The 13,221-nt window shown below is 37.5% G+C and overlaps 1 protein-coding gene across 17 annotated transcripts in view; it reads left to right on the top strand.

Annotated features, from left to right (window-relative positions):
- The window catches only part of FHIT (fragile histidine triad diadenosine triphosphatase), a 1,286,968-nt gene that overhangs the window by 275,331 nt on the left and 998,416 nt on the right, over window positions 1-13,221 (top strand). For 4 of the 17 annotated variants that reach the window (XM_073230798.1, XM_073230800.1, XM_073230803.1 and 1 more), the window contains one exon: window positions 1,132-1,201. The exons of 9 other annotated variants lie outside the window; for them this stretch is intronic. Coding sequence is in view for 4 of the 8 variants with exons in the window: in XM_073230788.1 (XP_073086889.1) it covers window positions 1,132-1,201 (70 nt within the window). In the remaining 4 variants the exon portion in view is untranslated. Of the gene's footprint in view, window positions 1-1,131; window positions 1,272-13,221 lie in introns of all 17 variants that reach the window. 4 more of the 17 variants (XM_073230794.1, XM_073230801.1, XM_073230795.1 and 1 more) reach the window with 1 other exon arrangement.

Here is a 13,221-nt window from a genome sequence, read left to right as displayed (position 1 = left end):
CCACTCCCAGTTATGTGCCAGACAAATTGAAAGTGATGGAAACTGATGGGTGGTGAAGATGAAAGAGCAGTGTTGACCTTTTGGTTACATCGTTCATTATACTGCTTCATCTGTAAGAGAGTTTCCAGTTGCAGCTCATATTTGCTAATCACTCCGTCTGACTCTTAGCTCTACAGAGGCTAATTGTCTTGTTGAGGATTGCCTTTTCTTCCTTTAAGTTTTGGTTATTGTCACCTATAGCTATTTCATTACCTATTAGTCCTCCACCAGAGGGGGCTTGTGGACAGAGAGAGGCAGCAGGAATTAATCAGTTTCTTTTTGCTGCTCTTCAAGGTGACTTGTCAGGTTTCTCCTCAGTAGCTGGGTCTGACTTTAAACATTCTGTTCAGCTCTTCTCCTGTTGAGTCTTCTGGTTCCTGATGCGATCAAGTTATAAGATGACTGTTTTTGGCATTGGCCACAGAATAGAATAATTAACTGGTGTTAATAGTCCAGGACCAAGATACTTTTTAGCTTCCCTGTTTATCAAAGTCCCATCAGGGGAAACCAAAGGGAAACACAGGAATAGTCTCTTAGTCTGACACTGGGTGAAATAATAGAAAATATGGAATTCATTATGATGGAAGCATAAATCTGTATCCTGGACCCAAAGTGGATCCATGTCTGGGCATCTTATAGAATCATCCTCACGGACTTTGTGGACATCTGTGGGCTCTTCATTTCTTGATACTTTCGCTGCACTCTGGCCAGTCCCTGAAGTTCAGAAGCATGGTTAATGTAGTAGACTCCCTGAGGGCTGAATCAGCCTAAAAGATAAAGGGGCCAAAATGGACACGTCATAGGGTCTGGTCTAGGCGAGGACACTTAGCGTAAGATTTTGCCTTGAACCCAAGAGAAATTGACCTTTGTCCACTAGAATCTGACCAGTTATAGGGCTGTGCTGATTAGTCCCACAGAGGTTGTTTCTTAATTATGTATTTTAAGGTCTATTAAAGCAAGGACTGTATCCCCTCTCTGGGGACAGAGAGTGTTTTGATATTTTGATTGCAATTAAAATGGAAATTGGGAAGATTAAAAGACAGAAACTAATCAGAAGTATTTCATTATTCCTTTATTCCCAATGAAATGTAGTGTCCAGCAATATTCAGCTATCACTTGAACTCTGCGTGCCGCCTGCCAGAACCTGGGAGTCTTCCATTGGGTGAGTGGTTCTGGCTCCAATTGGCATTGTCTATTTGGTTGGTGAGGACAGATGGACAGAGTTGTTGCTGGTAAGTTTGCAGCTGAACCTCTAAGGGCATAGCCACAGGCATTCCAGAAGTCTGTGTGTGGTGAGGTAAACATAGGGGTGAACTCTTCTTTATTATTTTTTTTTAAGGCACAAACTATAGGCTTATGGCTGCAGCCAATTAAAATACTTTTTCTTCACTTTGGATAACATAGAACAATTTTCTTTATATTCTTTAGTAGAAACACAAAAATATAAGAAACATGGTTTCTAAATAGTAGAATCTTTTAACTGGGAATTTTCAGAAGTTACATTTTTTAATTACTTTCATAGAAAAACTAAGCCAGTCTTTGGAGAAGGGACACTTAGGTCCCAGAAAGACAGGCAATAGTCAGAGTCAGTGCCAGATGCTTCTTAAGAGAAGGGATTCTGACATGGTGGTGACATTTTAGACTTTGAATGAGATTTCCTCAGGTGTCTTCCATCACAAGAAGGTATAAAAGTTGGTCTTTGAGGCAGAAATGAATTAAAATGAGTACTTTGAATCCTGCTTATTGAAAATACTGATGCTATCCAATATGACGTCTCTCCCCTTCCTGCTCCAGACTCACAAGCTTACCTAAAGTCACATCTCCCTGTCCCCCTTTACTCAAGACTCAGAGTAACAATTTCCTGTGTCTTCAAGCTGCTTTCTGAATGTTCCCTTCACATTTTACTCTTCTCCATTGTCCAGTTTGGTAACCACTGGCACATGTGGCTGCTTGCATTCAAATTAATTTAAATAAAACACAGTAAAATATTCAGTTCCTCTGTTCCACTAGCCTAATTTCAAGGGCTGGATAGGCATATGTGGCAATTGGCTATCTTATTAGACAGCCTAGACGTACCTTTCCATCATTGTAGAAAGTTCTATTGGGCAGTGCTGCTCTGACACTCTTGGCTACCCACTAAGGATATTTTTTTCCCTGTCACCCCTATTTTTTTTTTCAAAATCTGGAGTGGAGTCAGGATCCTTTTATCCTCATTTGCCACGTCTAGACTGCTTTTTTCCTTTTCATCCATAGAAGCACTTTTAAAATACATGACCTCCTACTATCCTACTGCCTACTTCTCTGCATTTATTGAAGTTTTTAACTCCTAGTTCTCTGTTTTTATGCCCCTCACTCTCCTGCCATCATTCCTGGTGAAAAAAAAAAATCCACATAGAACATTTCCTTTCTTAGTTCCTTGATTTTCTCACTTGCAAATGTCTCTTTCTCTGCATCATGATTATAATCCAGACCTGTGGCTCTCAGTCTAGAAAGCATCACTCTCCAATGGAGTTTTTGCAAATGTAAGAGGTGCTGCTAGCCTTGAAAAGGCAGGAACCAAGGATACTAATTGGCCTGTAGTACCCGAGACAGTTCTGTACAATGAAGAAGTGTTTTACTTCCAATGCCTTGGTTGCCTTGTTTAGAAACATTATACTAACCTTCAAAGTGTGTTTCAAAGCATCCCTCTCTGACCGCCACTTCCTGTCTTTCCAAGGCTATCTCCTCAAGTGACGCTAGCCCTCTTATTCCAGCAGGTGTGCTGTGACCTGTGGGGCTTCTGTCTAGGGACCTGCAGCATTTAGGTGCTTTTCTTCATCCCTCTCATGCCCTCACTTCCCACCTCACCCAGCGTAGATGCTTTGGTTAATCTCCCCTTTGTGTGTGTGTCTCTCTCATCCTCATCTGGCACAGCTCTGGCCCTCTCTTAGCTTTCTGTCCACTTCAGTGCTGATTGTGGATGAATGGGCAAGAATGAACATAAAACTGTGCTGAACTGCTCACTTTACATTTATGTCCACAAATTTCAAGTGGATTCTCTGCTCCACTTGGCAGCCCTGCATCATTTACCCCCTGAGATAACTATTTTATACCTTCACTTCTACTTCTGACCTCCAGCTCCCATGTGCAGGTGTCCCACTCAGCTGATTCCCACACTTCATATTTCATTGCAGAAACAGAAACAATCGGAGCAAACTGCCTCATGTTCTGTAGCTGATCTACATTCCTGTCTGTTTCTGTACTCACCATCTCTGTTTCCCTTTTCAGCACTCTGTGTGAACTGCATAAAGCCCTGGAGTAGCTCCCCATCATTCTCAGAAGTCAGTCCAGTCTCTGCCATAGCCTTGACGCCCTTCAAGGTCTGGCTCATGCTTGACTTTCTCTCCTCATCTCATCACCCTTTTTCTTTATCCCTTTGGTCTGGTCACCCTGGTTTTGGTCACCCTGGTTTTCTTGATATGCTTCATATATGTCCAGCTCATTCCCACGTCAGCATCTTTGCATTGCGGCTGCTTCTGTCTGGAAGCCTTCTCCCCTATGCCTCGCTTCCCCAGTGCATTCACATTTCCGCTCACATGTCGTCTCCTCAGAGAATCTCTCCTGGACCACCTTGCCTACGATAGCTGTCCTCCTCTGCTGTCATTGTGTCTTACCCTACTTTACTTTTCTTTATAGGACTTCTCACTAGCTGACATCATGTTATACATTCATATTAATTTGTTCATTGTCTTGCCTGAGTCTAACTTCCATGAGGGTAGGGATTTTGCCTGTCTTGTTTGCTTCTGTGTCCTCAGTGCCTAGAACAGTGCTTAGCACTCAGCATTTATTGGCCGAGCATTTAACGTATTTTTGATAAATGAACATTAAACAAAGTATATTGACTACTGTGATAAAGGCTCTTTTGATCCGGCATGGCCTTGCTACTCTGAGCCATATGAGGACTCAATTTTCTTACCACTTTTCTCTATTTGCGAGATTGGGAAACCTTCTCCTGTACAGTGTCCCATTATGTCATTTGGCTTTTGTTTGACATAAACACATCTTTTACATATTAATTCTGCCTTTGTTCTTTTCTCATTAGCCCATAACAATTAAAATAGACCATTACTCTGCCACACTATGAGTTTTTATGATGTCATATCAAAGTCTCCATTAATTAAATAACTGACTAAATTAAAGTCTTATTTGATGTCAATATCTTTCAATCGCAAATCGTCTCCACTAAAGAGCACAGTGGCAGATGTGGGACAATGTTAGCATTAGGGCATGCCTACCGAAGAGCCAGATGTGCCTGCCAACACATTGGAAGGTAAAAGCTGTCGCTTTAGGTGATTGTTTGGTGCCAGTGACACTAAGAGCAGAACAGAGTCAATGGGGGACTAAAGGACAAACTCAGGCACTGCTATTGGAAAGCACAGCTCAGTTATCAGGCTGTCATTTAGATTCTTTAGAATGTTAATTGGACAAAACCACAAATCAAAAAAAAATTCTCACAGAATGTTTGGAGCCATGACAGTAGCCTTGGATTTTTTGTTTGAGAGACGCTGACCTGTAGGGTGAAGTTCAAATTTCTTAGCTCCTTATCATACAAGGCCCTCATGTAACTAGAGGGTGAATTGGAGTAGAAAGTATTAAGATGAAGGCAGGTAGAGAAAAGATACTAATTCAATTGTCTAGGTCAGAGGTGATGAGAGCCTGGAGTAGGAGGAAGAAGACACAGAACGAAAGCTGCATCAGACAGAAATGAAAAATTGAATCGGGGAGAGAGAAGTACAGCAATATGAAGGGTAGATGACAAATAGATTCTTTTATATTCATGTTATATGTAAAGAAATAAGAGTAGTTGATCAGCCACCTTAATTTAGGCATTTTGTGCATTGTTTGTATAAGAATTTATTATCTTATAACTTTAACAGAGTATAGTTTTCTAATGTGTTTAATGTGTCGAAATGACTTATTGAGAATAGCTAAATTATGAGCCTATGCTAGATTCAGCAATGCTTGCTGTAGTGTGCAATGCTTGATACATTTAGATAATCCCTGACTGTTGGGAAATTGTAGAACAATTTGATGGTTGAAATAAGGCTAGATACACCAGGAATCAAAACAAATATAAAAATGATTAATTTCAGCTGTCAAAAGACAAAGATTCTTAAGTTGGATGGGGAAGGGGAAACAACTAGATTCTCTTTACAAACTGTTTACAAGGGTTGCCCTATTAAGGACAATGGCATGGGAAGATTGAAAAAAAATAGATGGAAATTGATATAATATACCATGCAAATACTTTTCAAAAGAAAACTGGTGACACTGTATTAATATCAGAAAATGTACTTTAAACAAAAGGTAGTATTACAGTTAGAGTTATTGTTTAATGATAAAAGAACATTTCACCAGGAAGATATATTCATCCTGAACCAACATTACCTAGTAGCATCGTTTAAAAAATAACAATTGACAGAATCACTGTCAACACTATACAATCCATAGTGTTGAGAACATAAGTAATCATAATTGGGGAGTTTTAAACATTTTCTCTGAGACACTGATAAATCAAATAAAGCCCAAAAAATTAGGAATAAAGGAGAATTAGATGATATAATGGATTAACTTGATCAAATAGATATTTATATAGAACATTGAACTCCATTAGCAGAGAATATGCATACATAGAAAACCTTAAAATTTATATTGGTTGTATTGTTTATCTCAGAGAAAATATTTAGGAGTCCAAAAACCAATACACATAAAAAGTTCCATACATTTGATATTTAAGATCAGAATTCTAAGTAATTCTTGAGTCAAAGAAAAGTGATGATAGAAATTAATAGATACTTTATCTTAAGTCTTAGGAGTTACAGTTACAGATGTACATAAAGGAAAATTTATAGATTAATAAATGGATAAATTAGAATTGAAGGAAGTTTGATTATTAATGAGTTAGGCATGCAACCCAAAAGGTATAGATATAATAGTAGAGTTAACTCAAATAAAGGGAAGGGATAATACAACGTATTACAAAATATGAATTAAATGAAATGGAAGGTAATATTAGAGAAGGTTAACAGAGCAAAAGATGAGTCCTTGAAAGACTAACCAAATATACAAACATCTGGCAAACTTGATTAACTAGAGAGACAGAGGTACAAGTAGAGAGAGTGAGCAAGAGAGAGAGAGTGAAAACAGTCTTAGAAGTGAAAAGAGGAACCTTAATGTAGATAAACCACAGAATATAAGGTCAAAAGAATATATACTATGAATAACTTCATGGTACTATATTTGAAAACATACGTTCTAATAAATATAGGTGCCAATACACATGTAATATACACATTCTAAGCATGTTTCAAAAGAGACAAGAAAAATGATGTGTAGCTGAGTTGAGTTTGAATCATGTTTCTTGGAATGGAAGCTCATTTATTCACACAGCAATGTATGAACATCAAGTGTGGACTTGGAATTGTGCTGGTGCTAGCTTTTCTTTTCATGAGTGAGATGGACATTAAACAAATCATTACAAAAATAGATGTTTACAGTTGTGGTAAATGCAGTATAGGAAAGCTAAGAGCATTTAGCAGGGAACCTAATCTTATTAGGGCAAAGGGCAGGTTTCCTGAATAAGTGACATTTAAATTTTGACCTAAATTATGAGTAGGAATTTTCCAGGCTTGGATGTGGCAACAGTGTCCAAATGCATAGATCATAAAGCGGGAGGGTAGAAGGGTGTGAGACTCAGTTTTGTCATTTGCTGTTGGAATATGGTAAGGGTTTGTAGAAGCCAAAGAGATTAAACTCACACATCTCTGGAAAATGCAAACATATTTTCCCTTGTTAATAGCTTTATGTAAATGCTTAAGAATATAATTTGTAGAGGAAGTATAGAAACATGGATGGGAAGTAAAAAACCAACTTCATTCAGAATAGTAATTGCTTTCTAGAGAAGGGAAGAGCAGAGCGGATTTCCTCTGCACCCGTCCCTTGCTAATGGCAATTCCCTGCCTGATAGGAAGTCTACAGTGAGCCACAATCATGAATTTGCTAGTGTCTTTATTTCCTGACCTTATCTGGAATGGTGCCCTCAATTATAAAGCAGAAAATTACAGAAGAGAAATTTGGAGAGGCCATTCTGAAGGGTTCAGTTGTTTAGACAGTACTACTCAAACGGTGAAGAGGGAGGTGCAGACACTGAAGAGTAAGTAGGGTCAGAACTTCGCAGTCCAACACCGTGGCCACAAGCTACATGTGACTACTGAGTGACTGAAATATGTCCAGTCTGAATTGAAATGTGTTATAGGTATAAAATACTGGGTTTTGAAGACAGTATTAAAAAATATGTAAAATATATCAATAATGCTTTTATATTGACTCCATGTTGAAATGATTAAGACTATGAATAAGTTGGGTTACATAAATACTGTGAAAATTAATCTCACCTTTTTTTACTTTTTTTTGCATTTTTATAGGAGAAAACATGTAAAAAAAGTTAAGAAAAATTTAAAGTTATACATGTGGCTGACATTCTATTTCTATTGCACAGCTCTGGTTTAGAAAGTTTTATAGCAATTTGGCATGGCCACAATATCCAAATGCGCGTTTTTGTATTTTACAAATGTATCCTCAACCACACATGTTGTAAACAAAAGATAGTCAACTAGTATGACATCACAGATAAGTTTTCAAAGCACCACTTTAAACCATTCACATCTTCTAGAGTGCTTGGGCTGCTGTGCTTACTATAGGTAAATACATATATTGTCAATTTCTCAGAGCTCTGTGAAATATAAGGAAGTGACTGTTCAATTGAGTTGGCCCTCTGAATATGAAAAAAGTGATAAGGATGTTATTGTATAACCTTCAGATTCGTTTGTTTGTATCTTCAGTTACATACTTGTATATTGGAGTTGCAGAGAATAAAATGAAAACTATTGTAAAGAATACACTTTTTAAAAGTCCAGTTGAAGGACTCATTTGGCATCAAGTCCTCATTATTTTGAGAATTAAAAAACCGGGGGGTGTGGATGTCATATCTCAAATGAGTTCCATTGCAGCATTGGTAATATACTTAAGTAATTTATTCTGTAGGTTTTGTTCCATAAAACTGACTTATTTTTCGTTAAAATGGGCTAGTTAACATTGGACTTAGAGTTTGGCACACGTGAGCTTGTGATTTACAGGGCAGTTTTTCTCATCAAAACCTGGGCAGATTCATTTATTTTAAAACCAATATTTATTTTACAATGGGAAGATGGAGCAGATTAAAGGAGCATAAAACCATGATAAATCACCCAATCTTTATCCCATAGAAAATCTTTTAAATGGCTCTTAAAGTAATGGCAGTAAAACCGTCTCATAGAATTTGTATTTGGATGGTTTTCTAGCATGTGATATAGTCATGTAGATTAAAATCTAATTAATGAGGAATTTATAAAAATACAGATGTGGTCTATGTGATTTTTTTTCAATAAAAAGTTAGATGTGTTTTTTCCTAGCCAAGTTTCTGAGTCTTATTCTTGAGTAAAGGGAATTATGTCTAAAATTCTTAGCTGTTTCATATCAAAGGCCAAGAAATGAAATCTCTTTTGTCTTTTTATTTAATAATCAGTTTTTATATTAAATGTTTAAGAACACATATTTATTATAGATTATTATGCAAGAGAGGAATTTTATAACAACTCATTTTGTTTGATTTGGCTCCCATTTATATCTTAGGTTATAATAATTTCTGTAGTAAAAAATAATGAAACTTCATTTCTCTAATAGTATTCCTTAATGCTGTTCTAATGTTTAGTGAAGTTATATAGAACCTTTGGACTAATTAAAGAATACTTAAAATGGAAGAGAGCTTCTTGTAGTCATGTAGAATTTTATAAAATAAGGCGTCTGTGTCCTCTTGTGGAATGGATGACATACTGTGGGTAGGGTCCTATTGTGAATGTTCTGTCTCTAGCTAATTGTAGACTCTAGGTTAGTGGTTGGCAATTTTCTTCCATGAAGGACCAGAGACTAGAATTGTAGGCTTTTTTTTGGTCTCTGTTCCAACTATTCAACTCTGTGATACTGGGTGAAAGCAGCCTTAGGTAATATATAAATGAATGGGGGTGTGCGCATCCTTCTCCCCACCCGTTCTGTATCTAGGAATGTTCCCTAAGGAAATAATCAGAGGTTTGGAGAAACAAGTGTATAAAGAGTATCCATCATGTATTACTTCGTGGTTTGGAAAGTTGTTTATGACCACTGGTTAATTAAAAGAAAAGCAACAAAACAGAATTTAAGGTGTGATCCTACTTTGATATAATGTATGCATGTATTTTAGGTTGGATCATGTGAAATCACTGATAATTGGCTTCTTTATCTGCAAAATGGAAATTTTATATGGTCAACCCAAGATGTATACACAGAGATTGATTATCCACCTATAATTTCTGGGTGGAAGAAATAGAATTATTTTTATTCTACCATCTTTTATATGTTCATTTGTTACAACAAATATACAATTTGAAATTTGCAATGAGAACATTAATGCAAGTTTTTAGGACAAAAGAAATACTTTACCATTCTAATTGTGGTTGCTCAGTGATGGGAATGTGGAAGGAGTGTATGTGTAAGTCCTGTTTGGAGGAGATGGGTCTCTTAAGAGAATCTTGGAGATTGTTGCTCTATTGGCAGAGCCATTCCTGTTAGGGCAATGGATCTAGAGATCTGCAGACAGCATGTGATGTGTTTTCTGCCGTTAGCAATTCTCCCTTGCCCCCACAAGCAGTTTAACATCCACTTCATCCAATGAACTCCTCTTGTTCAGATTCCTTACACATCAAATTGCTGTCTGATTAGGATTTGGCTGTGCATGGAAGACATCTTCAGGAAGGGAAGGGTCACTCTGACATCTGTGTGATGGTTATATTGCAAATTGGCAACTTCTGTTTTGACTTCTAGTTTTATACCTTGGGCTTGTGAGCTTTCTGAATGAAGTCCACCTCCTGAGAAATGGATTCTGGACTGTGTGCTGAGAACACCAAGGCCCAGGTTGCCAAAGCTTGGTGAAAGAACTTCTGACGGTGTTGATGACTTTTATTTTAGGTGGGTGTCTTAGGAGGTAGGCCCTGCTGTCGGCAGACAGCATTTTACTTCTGCACAGTAGGACTCCTGTGACTTTTCCTTTTTGGAACTTTGTCCCTTTCTAACTCTCAGGTCCCACAGTCCTTTGATTTTCCTCTCTTCAGCCTCTGTTTGCTCTGTTTTCCTCATTGCTTCTTGTCACCTGGCAGAAACGCAGCAGGGAGAGACTGGTACACAAGAGGCATTTTTGCTTTTGATATTTAACTTTCTCCTGGAGTTTTCATTGGATGACATTGATTTCTAGTGCAAAGGGCACTCAGCTTGGAGCAGACCTGCAGAGAACAAGAGTCCCTCAGGCCTGCTGTGAGGCTGGAATCCCCTTGTCCCAGCGACAGGGATTGGCATTTGTGTGAGACTGCGGGACGTGTCCCTGATGCTGGGAGGTTCTCGCAGTGACAATCAGCGTGAGGAAGAGCAGCAGACTGTTTTTCCTCCTGAGGGAGGTGGACATTTTGTGAGCTCACATGTTTTTCTGTTCAGACTCTGAAAGAGCATTTCACTATATTTTTATACAAATGTTCAAATTACACATTAAGGATAATTTCTGCCTCATTTGGGGCACAAGGCAGAATGATTATATCTCCTTAGAGAAAATGAAGAGGCCCCTGTGTCTGCCACTACTTCATTAAAGAGAAAATATTTTCCTGGTAGGCAAAAGTTACTGGTTAAATGCTTTCAAATCAAAGATCATTTCTACCGAGAACTCTTAGGTCAGCTTTTTTTTTCATAAGTTAACATGGGCCTATGGAACTTAGATTTGTTACAAAGTATTTACCCATTTTCCCTTTTCAACAGATGAAAGAAAAATCCTAGTTCAAGACAGAAGCATTCTTTTCTGTCCCTTTGGAGGCTGATTGGGGATGAGAGTTCTTTGTATTTAAAGAAATCCCCAAAGCAACTCCTAAAACTGCTTATAGAATATTTGAGGTTACGTATCCTGAGGAAGATTTACGTCTGAAAATGGAAAGACTTTATTAATTCACAAGGTGTTGATTGTATCACATGCTCAGCAATACAGTTAAGTCATTTTTTGAAGTCAAGTGAATACATTTTGGCCTCGTTAGTGGCATGTAACAAGATCATAAAGTAGTGAAATGGTATTAGAAAAAATAACATTTGATTTTTTCTTTGCTTGCATTTTGTTCTTTCTATTGAAAAAAATGAAAATTACCCTCTTTCCCTTTGAGTTCATGTTACATAAGCTTATAAATTTTATGTTGAATATTTAGATGTTTATGTGAGTGGAGCTCAATTTATAAATCTGAATGCTACCAACATGACAATTAATTTTAGAAAATTGTCAGTCAGCAAACATGCTGAGCCTAGAATAAGATGATTTATTTGCTATATAGGCAATAATGGATGTTATAAAAAATCAGGAGATAGTCAAACATAAAAGAAAAAAATGAATGTAGATCAATAATGTAATTTAGCTTTGACCTGGCTAAGTTCTATATAGCATGGTTCATAATTTTTCAATGATAGCCCTTAACATTTTACATATGGTGCCTCAGTTTTATATTGATCTTCCCTAATGTATTTCTCATTTCACAGAAGGAACAGCATACCTCAAATCTTTAACAAAACACATTGTGTCAGCCTGCAAATGTTAACCCAAATATGATGACCTATTAACCTTATTTATTCTGTTTTCAGAACTACTTTTTTGCCTAGCTAAATAATTTAAAAGCTTAGAAGAGAAATGGGTAGTAAATGAATGATGACTTAGAGGGTAAGTTCATGGAGTTCTCTTTTAGTTAAAAGATTCTTAGTCTTTCTGCATTACTTAATTGCTTATTAACAGTAGAACCTTTGATGTACTATGTATAGTCTATATTTATGCCATGGAAAATTATTAATTTTTAATGGAACTAAGTGGCTGCTTTGACATGGGACCCTAGCTATTAATCAGGAGGCAAGTGATTGACTGACTTTCATGTTCATTAATTATTCAAGAAAGTTCAATTATAAGGTCTATTATAGTAGGGGAAGTTTTTTTTTTTAAGAAGGGAATTTTTTTTAAGTGATCCTGTTTGTTCTAGTACACTTTAATACCATATTCATTTGCTCATTTAATATATGCCGTGTGCCAAGTGCTGATGACTCAGTGATGAAAAGCCCATCGCTCCTGCCCTCACGACGCTTCCTGGACGGAGGCTGAGCAGAGTGTCTCAGCACTAGAAGGGCCGTGCAGGGTGCTGGTGAGCACTTCGGAGGACTCAGTTTGGCTTGACTCCCCTCTATCCATAGAAAATGATTCTTTTCACAAATTTCCTTATTCTCCAGGATATTCAAATGCAAATTCTGATTGCTATCTCAGAAATTTTTTTTTTTAGAATGATGGAGTCATAGTTTCTTAAAGCTGGGAGCGACTTGGGAACTCTTCTCTTCTAGGGGCCTCCCCCTTGCATTCCTCACCGCAGCCTGGGCAGGCCCAGTGCAGGAAGGGAAGTGTGTCCCTTTGAGGGGCCGTTTCTGGACTGTGTAGATTGTTTGAAAGCTCTTCCAAATAATGAACCGAAGCTTACTACCATGCACATTCTCTTTATCAGTTCCAGTTTTATATCTTGGATAAAATCTTAATATCTCATTTACATATTATTTGGAACACTTATCACAAATTTCCTTTTACTTGTGTGGGTTTTTTTTTAAAATTATGCGTGTGTTTTCCCTGTAGTACATATGTACCCTGACAGTAGAATTGTGTTTGCTTTGCTCACTGTTACTTCCCTAGCACTATCACTGCACTAGGGAATGAATGAATGAATGAATGAATGTATGTTTTGTCCTAAAAAGGCTTTAGGGAAGAATACGTGGATTACAATCTTGTGTCTTAGTCCTTTAACAATTTGGCAACATCTGTCATGGCTCTTTCCCTATACAAGTTTTTCTCATCCTTAAGTAAAGATTCTCATTTCTCTTAACTTGCTTTGTGTATGAAATGGTGTCTACCCCTTCACACTGAAGTCATCTCTCTCCCAAAGTACTGCTCTGTGTTAACATGAAAAACAGTGCAAGTCTCACCAGGACATTTGTAAAAACCTTCAAAGAAGATGTGCACATTGA

Source organism: Manis javanica, chromosome 3 (genome assembly GCF_040802235.1).
Source record: "Manis javanica isolate MJ-LG chromosome 3, MJ_LKY, whole genome shotgun sequence".
Lineage (NCBI taxonomy): Eukaryota > Metazoa > Chordata > Mammalia > Pholidota > Manidae > Manis > Manis javanica.
The sequence above is the reverse complement of the archived record's forward strand: the minus strand, read 5'-3'. Positions and strand labels throughout refer to the sequence as shown.